Source organism: Apodemus sylvaticus, chromosome 1 (genome assembly GCF_947179515.1).
Source record: "Apodemus sylvaticus chromosome 1, mApoSyl1.1, whole genome shotgun sequence".
Lineage (NCBI taxonomy): Eukaryota > Metazoa > Chordata > Mammalia > Rodentia > Muridae > Apodemus > Apodemus sylvaticus.
The window spans coordinates 184938269-184954408 of NC_067472.1; the positions used below are offsets into that span (position 1 = coordinate 184938269).

The 16140-nt window shown below is 45.5% G+C and overlaps 2 protein-coding genes across 6 annotated transcripts in view; both read left to right on the forward strand.

The window, feature by feature from the left end:
* Positions 1 to 16140, forward strand: part of LOC127672618 (zinc finger protein 60-like) — a 111456-nt gene that overhangs the window by 92151 nt on the left and 3165 nt on the right. For 2 of the 5 annotated variants that reach the window (XM_052167908.1, XM_052167899.1), the window contains exons 2-5: positions 6333 to 6385; positions 7203 to 7329; positions 7691 to 7846; positions 9214 to 9312. In XM_052167908.1, coding sequence (XP_052023868.1) covers positions 6353 to 6385; positions 7203 to 7329; positions 7691 to 7846; positions 9214 to 9312 — 415 coding nt within the window. In that variant the 5' untranslated portion in view covers positions 6333 to 6352. The other 3 variants (XM_052167892.1, XM_052167919.1, XM_052167930.1) reach the window with 3 other exon arrangements.
* On the forward strand, positions 28 to 1059 carry LOC127672679 (40S ribosomal protein S17-like). Its single transcript, XM_052167981.1, has one exon. It carries the CDS (start codon positions 610 to 612, stop codon positions 952 to 954), a length of 345 nt encoding a protein of 114 aa, XP_052023941.1. The 5' UTR covers positions 28 to 609; the 3' UTR covers positions 955 to 1059.

The window sequence follows — 16140 nt, forward strand, 5'->3', positions numbered from 1 at the left end:
TACATTTCTGCATGCACACCACTCCCCACACACATACAGTGACACTACACACATGAAAAATGAAAAAAAAAAAAAAAGACAAGAAAATGAACAGCATGCAATCAGTAAGTGGCGCTGTCACAGGCCACCCAGAGCTTCATGGGAATTACAGGGAGCTCAACACTGACTCAGATGAAAAGCAGCAACCCAGGCTATGTAAGCACTACAGGCATACTACATACGCGTTAGATTGAGGTCCGTCTTACTTAGGGTTTTATATTGCTGTGAAGAGACACAATGACCACAGCAGCTCTTAAGTGGGGCTTGCTTACAATCGGGAGGTTGAGCCCATTATCATTATGTTGGGAGGTGTAGCAGCCTAGAGAGGTAACTGAGAATCCTACATCTGGACCCAAGGCAGCAGGGAGACAGACTAAGCCTTGCTTGAGCTTCTAAAGCCTACAAGCCCACCCCCTGTGACACATTTCCTCCCACAAAGCCACACATAACTCCTGCTCAGGCCACTTCCCCAGTAATGGTGAAGGGGGTGATTTTTATTCAAAGCACCACAAGGTGTGACATTATTTAAAACCTAAGAACCAGCCAGGTCTTTTACTGAGACTTGCCAACATGGACCTCGTTCGCACCAAGAATGTGAAGAAGGCGGCCCGGGTCATCATCAAGAAGTACTACACTCACCTGGGCAATGACTTCCACACCAATAAGCACGTATGTGAGGAGATCGCCATCATTCCCAGCAAGAAACTTCAGAACAAGATAGTCGGCTATGTCACACATCTGATGAAGTGGATTCAGAGAAGTCCTGTGAGAGGTATCTCTATCACGGTGCAGGAAGAAGAGAGAGAAAGGAGAGATAATTATGTTCCTAAGGTCTCAGCCCTAGATCAGGAGATCATTGAGACAGATCCTGACACCAAGGAAATGCTGAAGTTTCTGGACTTTGGTCATCTCTAACCTTCAGGTCACTCAGCCTACAGTTGGGATGAATTTCAAAACACCACGTGGAGTTGTTTAATCTGTTATGCCATACTTTCAATAAACCTGAAAAAAAAAAAAAAAGAGCCAGCCAGGTGGCAGTGCACACCTTACTTAATTCAGAAGGCCAGCCTGGTCTACAGAGCAAGTTCCAGGATATCGAAGGCCACACAGAGAAAACCTTGTTTCAAGAAAACCAACCAAGCTGGGCGGTGGTGGCTCCTGTGATCCCAGTACTCTGGGAGGCAGAGGCAGGCAGATTTCTGAGTTTGAGGCCAGCCTGGTCTACAGGGTGAGTTCCAGGACAGCCAGGGCTACACAGAGAAACCCTGTCTCGAAAAAACCGAATCCAAAAAAGAAAAAAAAAAAAAAAGAAAAAAAAAAGAAAAGAAACCAACCAACCAAAACCAAGCAATAACAATAAAACCCTATGTAAGAACATGATATAAGTATGAGAAAATCAATGTTCATTGTGGAGAGGCGCAGTTCACTCTGATCTAGAAGAGGGTGGGTGTGAAGTGAGTATCATGAAGGGGGGGAGGGAATGGAGGGATTTCTCAACCCATGGCTACCATCACCTTCAGAAGCAGGATGGAAGAGTATTTGAAAAGAGATAGATGCATCTTCGTGTGAGGAGGATGAAGCTGTGCCCAGCAGGAGACAAAGGCAGAGAGAGCTGAGACTGAGGATGAGCAGAACCGCAGCAGGGATTCGAGTTATTTGTAGCTCACGAAACATTGATGGTGGATGGTCTAGTTATGTATCAAGCTACCCACAATTCCACACAGCACCTGTGAGAAAAGGGGGGCCCAACCATCGAAGTTTTCCCCATGAGGGATAAGGGATAGCACTAAGTAAAGAACTGTAGCTCAGGAGAGACGGAGCAGACCAACCAAAGTCACACTGGAGAGAAAGGAAGATTGACGTTCGATGGCATGACCGGAAACTAAGCACGTTTATAAATGACCCAAAATCCTGTGACACAAAACCAAAGTCACCTGCGTCTGGCTGGGGACTCCTTGCCTACAGTGTCTACATTAGTAACCAGCCTGTTTAATATCTTAAAATAGATGCAGTCTTTAAATTTTTAAAATGCTGATTTTTTTTTAAAGCATTAAAAAAGGTAGCTTTAAACAGAACCATCAGGCAATGAGCACCTCTGCCATCGGTGTGTGCAGGTCACCCTCTCATCACCTGACTCCATTACAGCTTCACTGTCTCCATTTTTATTCTCTTGTGTTCATAGTTGATGGTGCTGTCTAAGTCAACTCTGCCCTGTTGCTTTTCCGGATGCCTTCAATCCGTTACTGAGCTGAAAACATTTGTATGTGATGTTGGATTTGGCTCTTACTTCTTATTACTCTAGTAGGTTTCCCCCTCTTCCGTGTTGTGAAGGTGTGGTATTAGGAGTATACTCTGAGCTTATTTTAGTTTACTTCTTTAGGTTTTTCGAGACAGAAGCATACTTTGAGTTTATTTTAGTTTGCTTATCTGTTTTGGTTTTGGTTTTTGGTTTTTCGAGAGAGGTTTTCTCTGTGTAGCCCTGGCTGTCTTGTAACTCACTCTGTAGACCAGGCTGGCTGGTCTATAGATATTCTCCTGGCTCTGCCCCACTAGGCCTGGGCTTAAAGGCACGTGCTACCATAATCTGAGTGTATTTTAGTTCTTAGGGTTTCACTGTGTAGCCCTCGGTGGCCTCTTCTCACAGACTGCAGCTGGCTGTGCCTCAGCCCCATTGCTGAGATAAAAGGCTGGTGCTGCCACACCCAGTCATGTTTGTTGTCACTTGATGATGTGCCCTCTTCATTATCACTGGCAATGCCCTTTGCCCCTGAATCTACCCCCATTTTATTATCCACTTGAGTTTTCTTTTGATTATACAAAGATGGTCACTTTGAATCTGCTAATTAACTTTTTTTTTCTGCAGTAAACACATGGTTGGGTCTGACTTATTTTTCAATCTCATGTGAGAAATCTACACTTTAGCATTTAGATAATTTGCATTTTAATGCAATTACTTTTATTACTAGGATTGTCTAATCTCTTGACTTTTGCTTACTCTTGTGTTCTGGAAAATTTGTGTAAATACAAAATACCAACAAAAGTGGTTTTGAAAGTTCAATAGTGTCATGTTATACAATAAATAGGGTTTTCTACAAACACATGTACGGTTTTGTCTAGGATATGTTAAGTGCTAGTCCTTCATCCATTCATCGTCCAACGTGAGGTAAATGACTGCCTAATGGACACAGCTCTGTAGATACATACCGCGGAGGTTCTCACTCCCATGTTCCTATCTAGATAACAGAAGCTATGGTCTGGTCCCCTCCTCCCCAGCACAGCTGCAGCCGTCCTGTTCCGTGCCTGCCACTATTTCATAGTGCTGCTGTAACACGCCTGCCAGTCGCTGACACAGAGACGTGACATGCTGACCGCATTCCCTGTTTTGTTCTGTATGCTCTCAACGATCTGTATGAGGTTTGCTAATCTTATTGCACAAAGCTGTATGTAGGACCCATCGAATCAAAGGAAAATATCAACCGTTATGTCTAAAATAGAGCTGACCACGGGCAGCTCTTCCGGCACCCACATATGAGCTCACCGTGGGTTTTGTGGCTGACATTTGAAGAATGCTGTTAATAAGCCAAAAAGTTATAATACTCTTCCTCTGTTATCTCAATGTTCTGAAATTCCCGTTCAACACGCATCCACCCCCTCCCCCTTACATTACTCAGGACCGATAACCTTAAAGGTCAGCTAATAATACTTTGCCCAGTAAGCCAACCTTGCCTCTCCTTGCCCTTTAAACTTTTGGACCCAATTTATGTAAAAAGCCGACCCTGAGAGCAGACCAGAACCGCAGCTAGGCTCCCGAGTCCTTTTTGCAGCCCTGAACGGCCAGTATTATGATACGCGTTTATACTCAACAGTTCTTAAGTTCGGTCTTTTCAAATGTACTATAGTCCCTGCCAGTGCACAGCGAGGTGGAACCCCACTCCGTGGGTCTCAAGCAAAGCGTAATCAAGTCAGTTACAGCCCGATCTGATCTTACTTCCTATTCTGAACTTTAAAACCTCAGCTCGTCTCCACAGGAGAGAAAATCAGTCACTAACAGAACCCGGAACTATTTTGATCACAGGAGGGAGCCTCCCCTTTAAGCGCCGGGAGTGCCCCCTCCCCGTGGGAACTCTCGAGCCACAGGACCCGGCTCTCCGCTGGGCTGGGCCAAGTTGCATGCTGGGATCTCTCTGGAGCCCTGGGCTTCTCCGGTCTCCGCTAGCGAGGACTGTTTTTATTTATTTATTTATTTATTTATTTCAGGGCCACCAGAGCAGAAGTAGTGGATAAGCTTTGGGTGTCCTGGTGCCGCCAATGCGGAAAGTCCGATCTTTCTGGTCGGAGGAAGAAATCTCTGGTTGGCTTTGGTCTCCGTGTAAGGCGGGAAGCAGCTGGCTGGGTGTAAATGTGGACCGTGGTGTGGGGTGTGGGGTGGCTGTACGGCTGTGTGTGAGCTGTGTGGGGACGGCGGTGGCGGTGCGTGTGCACACCTTGAGTTCTGTGCATTATCTGTGTCACCTTACTTGTCGCTCTCTACTCCCACTTTCTCCCCTTGCCCCGGGGGCTGAAGCAGAGGACCAGGCTTCCGAAAGGAGGGTGCCAGGTCTGAAGGGAAACTTTTGAGTTGAGCATGGGAGGGGCATTTCAGGCCAGAAGTGTCTCTGGGGTTGATTAAGAGAACTGCAACCTGTTGTTGAATTCCATGACTTTCCCTGAGCCCCAGCCAGGTGAGTGTTGAGGAAAGTGAGGGAAAGTGCTCAGTGAGGATGCTCTCGGATAAAGTGTGGGATCTCACGCTTTCCCAGGCTGCCCGCCTAGGCAATTATTCCAAAGGAGGGCTGGAGAATAATGAAACTATTATTGTGAGTTTGCACATTTCTGTTTGAGAAATGAGGTTTTAGTTTTAGAATATGGAATTGTCAGTAAATGAAGCAGGTGCATCTAAAATGATACCTCCACCACTGTGTCCCTTAAGGTGTCCCTGCCATCCCCCCCCCCCCCCGCGCTAGTATTCACATTATCATTTCAATGACCCTTGACTTCCTCTACAGTCACTTCTTTTTCTGCGAATGTTATAGATAGGAACCTCCAAAGGTTAACATTAGGGCGTTCAAATTCAAGATTTGTTAAATCGACTGCTATTTCAATGGCATCACACATCAGATGGCCTTAGATCTTTATAGGCCTTCCTTTCAATGCAGCAGAGGAGTGGACGTGGTAGGAGATTTCTGTTCATGACTTCAGGTGGGAAAGTAATAGAACTAAATTTGGCATCTTTGAGAGTTAGTAATTTTCAGTCTCTCTATGTGTGTGTGAGAGAGAGAGATGACATGGAGGAAGAGAGAAACGGTTAACATTGGCCGGATCCAGGTGAGCGATGCCATGGTTGATCGTGGGGTGTGGCTCTGTGGTGTCCTGGTTGGAGTCTCGGTTCTGTCTCCTGGCTCTCGTCCTGTCCTGAACCTTAGCCTGAGGTGAATGAAGCCTGTTAGTGCACAGCCGCCATATACTGAGGGCCTGGTGTGCTTTAGTTGTTGCCCTGTGAGGCCATTTTGGGTTCATTCTCCTCAGTGCTCTGCAGGAGAGGGGAGTGTGAGAAATAATGTGATTACTGGTTGGATATTTAAGAAAGTTGACTCAAAATGAAAAGCTAGACTTTGTGGTGTGCACCTTAATCTCACCACCTGGGAGGGAGAAGCAGGAGCAGCAGTGTGAGTTCAAGGTCAGCTTGGTCCACAGAGCAAGGTCCAGGCTACCTGGGCCACACGCAAGACCCTGTCTGAAAAATAACAAGGGAAAGAAAATGAATGCACAGGGGAGATATTTTTTTTACTTTTCAGATCAAATCTTCCATATTTGTAAAGTATTGTACTTTGAAGGTTTTATATATATATATATATATTACATATATATATATATACATACACACTTTGGGATAATAAGTTGTTTTCTTTTAAAAAATGCAACACTTATGAGTATTTTTTTTCTGCATGTCTGGTGTTTGAAGCAGAGCTAGGGTGTCAGATCCCCTGAGGGTGGACCTAGTGCTGGGTGTGAGCCACCCTGTGGAAGCTGGGAATTTAAGCCCACGCTGCAAGAGCAAAAAGTACTCTAAGCCCCGCGACTTGAGGATGTCCCCATTGGGGCGACAATTTGTGTGTGGAGGCTGTGAGTGGCGGGAGGGAGAGAGTGAGTGGGTGTGCTTGAGAAATAAACATAGTCAATGAAATCCAGTGACAGAAGTCAGCCTGGGAACATCAAGTCACAATCCAATGAAAGGCTTTCTTTTTGTCCCCCAGGGGAGGAAGCCTGAAGAAGAATGGCCAGCTCCACTTCTCACCACATGGTCTGTGTAAGTTGACATTTCTCTCTGACCTAGGGTGACTTTCAGGTTAGGTGACTCCTGCCCTCCCTCCCTCCTGAAGCTTCCCAAGGATCCGGGATCCCCAGCCCAGTCTGCCCCTCTGCAGTGAGGGTCTGCAGGTCTGAGCACTTCCTGTCTGTGCCTCTTCCCAGCTGGCACTGGGGTTGTCTTTGAACGTATTCCTCCAGGTGTGCTGTCTGCTTGGTCTGTGCTCAGGGAGGACTGTCCCTGCAGCGGAGGTGTCAGTCCCTCAGGGGAACAGGGGCCTTGGGGGCTTCAGAGCTCTGAGGTGATGGTCTCATTGACTGCACGGGGAAACCTCATTGACCTCTGTGGTAGTGTCAGGCTGATGACCCAGGGAGTTAGGGAAGACCTGAGGAGACTTGCTGACCACCTGAAAGATTTTTTTGGTTTTTGTTTGTTTTGTGCTTACCAAAAATTAAACCTAATATGTCAGTGATACGGAGTGGTATATAGTTTATAGAAGTCATTTTCATGACAGAAAATCTTAATGACATCATCTTATACCATAATAAACTCAAGGACCCACGGCATTCCTTATGTGATTTCCCTGAGCCCGGTGACATTTCTCCTTTGTGGGGTCTACCCTGAGGGATGAGGATGGAGTGGAGAGGCACAGTGACTGGCTCTGGAGGGGGGCACAGCCGTCGTTCATGGGGAGCTCGTGCACTCAGGCGCCTTGAGCATCTCCTTAAGGCTCCCTTCCCACGCTTGAGTCCTTTCCCGTCTGGTTTCCATCTTGGAAGCTTCCCCAGTTTCACTCTAGTTGTGTTTGCTCTTCCAGGGGTCAGTGACATTTAGGGATGTGGCTGTTGAGTTCTCTCAGGAGGAGTGGGCCTGCCTGGATGCTGCTCAGAAGGCCCTGTACAGGGACACAATGTTGGAGACCTACAGCAACCTCGTGGCAGTGGGTAAGCCTGTGCCCCGTGGATGGGGGATGTGTCCCGTACAGTGTGGGCTTTCTTCACTCTGAATTAAAAGACAGTACCGTCTTCCATAACTAGAATCAGAAGCTAGACAATTAGCTTGGCTGTTAATACAACCAGCTGCTCCTGTAGAGGATCCAGGTTCAATTCTCAGCACCACGAGGGGGATCAGAGCCACGTGTAACTCCAGTTCCAGGGGTCTGACGCCCTTTCCTGACCTTCACGGCCACCGCACTCATCTGTGGCGCTCAGACATGCGTTCAGACACGTCCTCACATACACAGAAAATAAGTTTTAATCAATAGAATTTTAAAAGAGAAAGATGAGTTGCTTCTCCTTTCCAAAGGAAGAATGAGAGACTCCTTGGTTGGAAGCAGGAGCCACGTGCCTGCTTTTGCCCATCTCTTGGGGACGCCCTCCTTGAGCTCTCGGTTCAGTGAGAGACTCTGTTTCGTGAAATTAAACAGAGATCCCTCAAAGAAGACACCTGACCCGGACACAGGTTAGTCTCTGGCGTGTACACACATGCACACAGGCACACCACACACTCATGCACACTCCCTCCCGAACACGAAATCACATCATACACGCACACATACGCAACTAAATAAATGAGCCCTTGAGGATTTACTTAGTAATGAATTGATTTAAGCGTTGCTAGTAGGAGTTTTGCGGTGATGAGTTGTCTTTTTCATGGAGCAGAATGTACAATTGAACTGCGGATATGAAATATGGCAGCTCAGTGAGCCCTAATGACAAGGGTTTCTGTCCGTAGGATCCAGCTCACTGGCAGAGCAGGTCCCCAGCGTGCGCAAGGCCTGCCTGCCCTCCCCAGCATGGATAAATGAATATGGGACTTTCTGTTTCTGTGGGCAAGCCAGTATTCAAAATATTTGAGTATAGTATTTCATCTTCATGTGAACCCTATATGATAGTTAGCAACGCAATCTAAATAATGTTATTATTATTATTACTTAATTTATTATTATTATTATTTAGATTTTGTTTTGTTTTTGTTGTGGTAGTTGATTTGGTTGTTTTGGGTTCTTTTTGTTTGTTTGTTTCTTTGTTGTTGTTGTGGTTGTGGGCATATTCATTTTTATTTGTAGTGTTGGTGTTTTCTTCTTTGCTTGTTTGGGAGGGTCACGTCTCATGGCGCCCCAGCTGGCTTTGGACTTGCTATGTCCTTAAAGCTGACCAGAACGTCTCGTCTGCTTACGCTCCTTAAGAGAGGAAGTGACTTCAAGTGTGTGCCGCCGTGCCGAATCTTTAGGTGGGAGAACCGAGCACAGAATCTTATGGGACTCGACTAAATGAACGGCGTTGTTAGTGGACGGCGGAGCTGGAGTCTACACAGACAGCGTAGCTTAAGGCTTCGTACCCAGCGGTGCTTTCCTGTCAGTGACGAGCCCCCGCCTCCATTTAAAGGAGATCACAACCCTGATCTGAAGCAGCTGGTCTCTTACCCGGGTTGCCTTTTCCTCTTTCTGTAATGTCTTTCTCCAGCATTATTTTGGCTTTTACAAGTTTATTTTTTTTTAATCTGTTTTTCGGAGACAAGGATTCTGCTCTGTAGTCGAGACAGCCCGGCTCATTCCCACACCTGCCGGGCTCACAGGCGTGATCCACCATGCCAAGCTGTATAGACCTTTATAATAAATAAGTCTGTATTTTGAAAATCTGCATAAGCAAGGTGTGGTGGCACACACCTTCAGTCTCAGCATTTAAAAGGCAGAGTGGGCAGATAAATAAGTTCAAGGCCAGCCAGGTCTACTTATATTCTAGGACTTCCTGGGATTATTAAATCGAGTCTCAATAAACAAACAAATAAGTGTGCACACAATGATTCATCTCTCTGTGTCTTTGAAGTGGGAAGCTGCATTTCCAAGCCCGATCTGATCGTCTTACTGGAGCAGCAGAAAGAGCCCTGGATGGCTATGAAGGAAGTAACACACAGGCTGAGCCCAGGTGAGTGAGAGTGAGGTGAGCCTGCAGCCCTGCAGCACAGCCTGTGCTCAGGGAGGCTCCACAGAGCTGACCCTGGATGTGGCAAACTTCCCTCAAAGCCCCAGGGCCTGTGGGAAGCAAGCCTGAGCCCTGGAAGGAAGTCACGGCCACAGAGAAGCAGGCAGAGGGGCTTCTGGTCCAGGATCACTTGAAGTTGTTCTTGTTTCCTTCCCTCTACTGGAGCCCGTGCCCGCTCTCTGTATCCTCCAACAGTATTTCATTATTGGTTGTGTGTGCACACGTGTGTGCAGGTGTCCTAAGAGGCCATAGAGAGGTCAGCTCCCTGGGGCTGGGGTTATAGGTGGCTGCTGGCCTCTAACCCAGGGCCTCTGGCAGAGCTTCAGTGTCCTTGACCAGTGACCCAAAGCTAAGACAGTTCCAGCACCAGTGGAAGCTGTAACGCAGAGCTGGGTACCAACTGTCTTAACTGTGTCTTCATGGTCACTGTGGTCAGGGTGTGATGGTGTGTCCTCCCTGCAGCCCTGGGGAGGTGGCCAAGGCAGACCCCTTGGGCTCACTGGCGAGTCAGCCTGGTTTACCTGTGCAGCTCCAGGCAAATGAGAGACCCTGACTCACAAACAACAGACGGACAAGCCCGGGAAGCCGCATCTGAGCGCACACAGCACAGCCTTCTGCCTGGCTTGGCAGGGAGGGAGCTCTGGTGGCTTTTCTTTTTGTCAGCTTGACCACATCTGGAATTAACTAAAACCCAAGCAGCTGGGTACACCTGAGGGAGGTTTTTCTCAAATTATTCGCTGTTGGAAGGAAGACCCACTTTTTGTGTCTGACCAGAGCTTCCCTCCCTCCTCTCCATCCAGCCCTTCTTCCTGCCTCCTCACCCTCATCCACTCCTCTTCCATTTCTCTTCAGAAAAGAACTGGCCTCAGTTGCTATCAACCAGCATGGCATATAATGAATGTTGCAGTAAGAGTAGGCCCCTACTCTCCTAGGATAGACCAGGCAATCCAGTAAGGGGAATGGGTCCCAAAGGCAGGCAACAGAGTCAGAGACAGCCCCTGCCCCACTGTTAGGAGTCCAACAAGAAGATTAAGCCACACAACTGTAACCTGCATAAGCCCCCCCCAGCACCCTCCCCCACCCCTCCCCGTGAGCTCAAGTTGGTTGATTCTGTATGCTTTCTTGTGCTGTCTTTGACCCCCTCTGGCTCCCACAATCCTCACAATTCTTCCTCCTCTTCTTCCTCAGGGTTCCCTGAGCTCTGCCCATGTCTGACTGTGAGTCTCTGCATCTTTTCCTGTCAGCTGCTGTGTGAGGCTCTCTGCTGTAGCCGAGTACCATTAGAAAGCATTTCATTCACCTTTTCTTTTCTTCTTTCTCTCTGTTGCTGTTACCATTCCTGTTTGGTTCTGTCTCGAGTTTCTGGACTCTCTGGCCTCTGGCTCCTGGACTTTGGGGAAGTGTCAAAGGTCCTGTCATGGCATAGGTCAAAAACTGGACCAGTCATTAGTAGGGCAGTCCCACAGTTCTGTGCCCCCTTTACCCCGGTATGTCTTCTAGGCAGGATATATTGTAGTCGAAGGTTTTGTGGCTAGGTTGGTGTTCCAGTCCTTCCCTTTCTGCTTATAGAAGATGATGGTTCAGGCGCAGTACCCCCATTGCTAGGAGTTGTATCTGGGGTCACCCTCACTGATTCCTGGGAGTTTCCATTGTCCTGGGTTTCTAGCTCACCCCAAAGACTGCCTCCCCATTCCGGTTGTTCCTCTCAGTACTCTCCCATCTTCCTCACACCTGATGCCTCCTGTTCCCACCGCTACACCTCCCCCCACCCTGTCTCGTCCCCCCTCCCATCCACCCATGATGTCTCTTCTGTTTTCCCTTCTCAGTGAGAGTCACGTGTCCCTCCCTTCTTCTCACTGAGGGGAGAGGAGGGTATCTATCCCTTCTTAATGCCACCACATGGGAGAGAAGGGTTAGGGTCGTCTCACCCACTACACCTACAATGTGCCATGCCCACTTTCCTGAGTGCTGTGGCTGGCAAGGGGCAGGGTCGGCTTTCTTGTTCCCATGCCTCCAGGGCTAACGCTAATATGACGCCCAAGTAAGGGGTGAGGCCAGATCTGCAAAGCCCTCAAACATCGACATGTCCCTGGTGGCAGCCCAGACCACAAATATCTGCCTGGCCTTTGGTGGTAATAGACTCCTGATGCTGCAGGCCCAAACACTCAGATGTGGTCCTCCATGGCAGCGCAGACCAGGAACCCACCATGGTCCCGGGTGGTATCTGGGCTCCGCTCAGGGACGGTCTCAGAAGTGCTATGCCCCGTTCATGAATTATGGCACCAGGCAGGTCATCTCGGACTTGTCTGCTTCCCCGTGCTGCCCGGTGTCCAACTGGTGGTCATCTCAAGCTAGGGTCCTGTCCAGGCACCAGGGCCGCAGTCTAGTGGTCATCACATTCCTAACCTTGCCAAAAAAACAAAACAAAAACCAAACCAAAACAAAACCCAAAAAACAAAAAACCCAAACAAGGGCTGGAGTGATGGCTTAGTGGTTAAGAGCACTGACTGCTCTTCCGAAGGTCCTGAGTTCAAATCCCAGCAACCACATGGTGGCTCACAACCATCTGTAATGGGATCGATGACCTCTTCTGGAGTGTCTGAAGGTAGCTACAGTGGATTTACATATATATAATAAGTAAATAAATCTTTACAAAATTTTTTTCTCCCATAATATATGCTGATTATGGCTTCCCCTCCCCCTGCTCCTCCCACTTCATCCCCACCTCCTCTCCCATATAGATCTACTCTGTTTTTCTCTCCTTAGAAAATAAACAGGCTTATAAGGAATAATGATAACATATAATAAATATAATATAATATGACATATTGAAATGGGACCAAAACAAACAAACAAACAAAAGGAAAAAACCCAAGACACAAGAAAGAAAGACCCACTTGTTTACACGTTCATGAATACCCTAAGAACACTAACCTGGAAGCCATAATTCGTGCACAAGGGATCTTGTGAAGATTGCGTAGTGCAGGCCCTGCGCGTGCTGCCTCAGGCTCTGTCAAATCATATGAGGTTTTGTTTTGTTTATTTACAGGGCCTTGTTTTCTTGATGTCTTCTATCCGTCTGCTTTTATACATTTTCTTTTTCTCTTTCTTTTTTTGTTTTTGTTTGTTGTTTGTTGTTGTTGTTATTGTTTGCTTGTATTTCAAGACAGGGCTTCTCTGTGTAACCCTGGCTATCCTGAAACTCACCCTGTAGACCAGGCTGTCCTGAAACTCAAAGATCCTCCTGGCTCTGCCTCCTAAGTGCTGGCATTGAAGGATTGGTCCACCACAGCCCAGGGCTAGATTTTGGTTTGGAGACTTAATCACTGATTCCATTTCACTAAGAGTTATAGGTCTGTTTAAATTGCTTAACTGATCCTTATTTACTTTGGTAAGTGGTATGTATCCAAAAAAACCACCAGTTATTTTTAGACGTCCCAGTTTGGTGGAGTGCAAGCTTTTAAAGTATGTTCTCATGGGTCTCTGAATTCCCCCAATGTCTGTATCCTCCTTTCATCTCTAATTTTCTTCATTTTTATCTTTTCTCTCCATTAGTCATTTGGCTAAGGGTTGGTCAATCTTATTGATTTTCTCAAAGAACCAACTCTTTCTTTCATTGATTCTTTGTATTTTGTGGTTGCTGTTGTTGTTGTTACTACTGTTGTTTCTATTTTACAGAAGTAGCCCCAACTTTAATTATTTCTTGCCTTCTACTCCTTTTGGGTGTAATTTCATCTTTCTATTCTAGAGCTTTTAGGTGTGGTGTTAAGTTGCTAGAGTGAGACCTCTCTATTTTTTGGTTTTTGGTTTTTGTCTGTGTGTGTGTGTGTGTGTGTGGTGTGTGTGTGTGTGCTGTAAGAAATGGTATTTATTTATATTTATTTTTTATTTAATATATTCTTTATTTACATTTCAAATGATTTCCCCTTCCCTGGATCCCCCCTCCACGAAAGTTCCCATAAGCCCTCTTCCCTCCCCCTGTTCCCCAATCAACCCCTTCCTGCTTCCCTGTCCTGGTATTCCCTGACCAGGGGCCTCTCCTCTCTAATTTTTTTTACTGTAGGTACATAATACTATGAACTTGTCTCTTAGAATGCCTTCATCTTACCCCTAGGTTTGGTTGTATGGTGTCTTCACTTTCATTCAATTCTAGGAAGTCCGTGATTTCTTTTATAATTTCTGTCTTGACCCAGTTTTCATTCAACTTCACCCAGTGTTTGTTCAGTTTCCATGAGTTTGTACGCTTTTTGAGGTTTCTGTTGTTACTGATATCCAGCTTTAACCCATGGTAGTTACATAAGTTACCAGGTATTATTTGGATTTTCTTATATCTTTTGATATTTGCTTTGTGTCCAAGTATATAGTCAAATTTGGAGAAAGTTCAATGAGGTACTGAGAAGAAGATATGGTCTTTGATGTCTGAATGAAATGTTTTGTAATTATCTGTTGTATACATTTGGTTTCTAACAACATCAAGTTAGCTTCAGCATTTCTTTATTTAGTCTTTGTCTGAATGATCTGTCTATTGATGAGAGCTGGATATTGCAGTCTCCCATTATTAGTGTGTTAGTCTCAACATGTGATTTAAATTATAGTATAGTTTCTATTACGAACTTGGTTGTCCTGTGTTTTATGCATAGAAGTTGGTAGATTTTTTTTTTTCCTCTGATGAGTCCCTCTCTATCTCTTCTGTTTAGTTTGGTTTGAAGTCTGTTTTGTCAGATCTTAAAATGGCTACTCCAGCTTGTTTCTTGGGTCTGTCTGCCTGGAAAACACTTTTCCAGCCGTTTACTCTGAGGTAGTGTCTATCTTTGTTGCTAAGGTGTGTTTCTTCAGTGCAGCAGAAGGATGGATTCTATCTGGGTCTTTTTATTAGGGAACTGAGACTATTAATATTGAGAGATATCAATGAGCAGTGCTTTGATTCTTTTTCTTTTGATGTGGTGGAGGTGTGTGTTTCTCTTCTTTTGATTTGCTGCTGTCGATTTATTTATTCCTTGTGTTTTCTTAAGTATAGTTAGCCTCTTTAGGTTAGAGTTTTCCTTCTAGTGCCTTTTGTAGGCCTGGATTTATAGATAGATTTTTCCTAAATTTTGTTTTATTGTAGAATGTCTTATTTTCACAATCTATGGTGATTAAAATTTTTGCTGAGTATAATAGTCTAGGTAGGTATCTGTGGTTCTTAGAGTCTGTAGAACATCTCTCCAGTCCCTTTTTGCCTTTAAAGTCTTCATTAAGAAGGTGTACTTTATATTTTATTCAGTCTGTTTTCCTTGCAGCTTTTAATATTCTCTCTTTGTCCTGTACATTTAGTGTTTTGATCATTACATGCTGAGGAGACTTTCTTTTCTAGTACAATCTGTTATTCTAGATGTGGCCTGTACCTTGATAGGCATGCTGTTCTTTAGATTAGGGAAATTTTCTTCTGTGATTTTGTTGAAAATATTTCCTGTGCCTTTGACCTGGGATTTTTTTCCATCCTCTATTCTTATTCCCAGGTTTGCTCTTTTCATGGTGTCCCAGATTTCTTGCAGGTTTTTAAAGAATTACTTAAGTATTTATTTTATGTATATGAGTACACTGTCACTGTCTTCAGACACACAGAAGAGGGCATCAGATCCCATTGCAGATGGTTGTGAGCCACCATGTGTTTGCTGGGAATTGAACTCAGAACCTCTGGAAGAGCAGTCAGTGCTCTTAACCACTGAGCCATCTCTCCAGCCCTTCTTGCTTGTTTTGTGCAGGAGTTTTGTTAGTTTTACCATTGTCTTCACAGAGATATCCATTTCTTCTATTGGATGTTAAACGCCTGGGGTTCTGTCTTTCATCTTGTGTATTCTGTTTGTGTGCCTTACCCCTGAGGTTCCTGTTTAAGTTTCTAAACTTTTCATTTCTAGATTTCCCTCAGCTTTGGTTTTCTGTATTGATTCTATTTCTACTTTCAGGTCTCAAACTGTTTATTCATTTCTTTCTATTGTTTGCTTGTGTTTTCATAGGTTTCTCTATGGGATGTCTTCATTTCTTCTTTAATGATCCCTATCATATCCACAAAGGCTACTGTAATGTCCTTTTATTGTGCTTCAGCTATATGGCAGTACTTAAGGCCTGCTGTGGTAGGGTTGCTGTGCTCTCGTTAAGCACACTGGTTTTATGTTTTTATGCTGGCTTCTAGGCATCTGGCTTTGGGAAGGTTGTAATTCTAGGTGCTGGTATTTGTTCTTGTCTTTATTGGGTGTATATTTTGTTCCTTGGTTTCTGTTGCACTCTCTATTAAGAGAGTGTGGTCACTAGGTGTTGCCTCATAGGATTCTTGTGGGATCCTGATAGGTGGGGCTCCTGGGAGTTTCAGGTGAGTGTGTTTCTGGATCTTGGCAGCTGACACTTAGCAATGGGGATGGGCTAGGAATGGAGTGCTAACAGGATTTCAGCAGGGAGGGAAGCAAGTTCTTAATTAGCATCCCACCCCTGGGAATGGGTCAGAGAGTAAGGAGGTGCCATGGCAGATGGTCTGCTGCAGAGCTGGGGATGAGACAAGGTAATGGATTTGGAGGAGAGCGGATGGGTAAAAAGCTGTAGTTTGCCTGTTTCCCTACAGGCTGGATATCCTTCTTCTTCTAAAAAAAATTCTAAAGAATTATCTCCCCTTTTCTTTCTGCTTTCTTTTTAGTTTGTTTTTGTTTTGCTCAGACAGAGTCTCACTATCTAGTCCAAACTACCCTAAAACTCAGGACCTCTGGCTCTTTGTTGCTGGGATTACAATTGTATATTTCC

Excerpts from the sequence above, each read along its gene's own strand:
- LOC127672679 (XM_052167981.1), top strand. The coding sequence starts at position 610 with ATGGACCTCGTTCGCACCAAGAATGTGAAGAAGGCGGCCCGGGTCATC.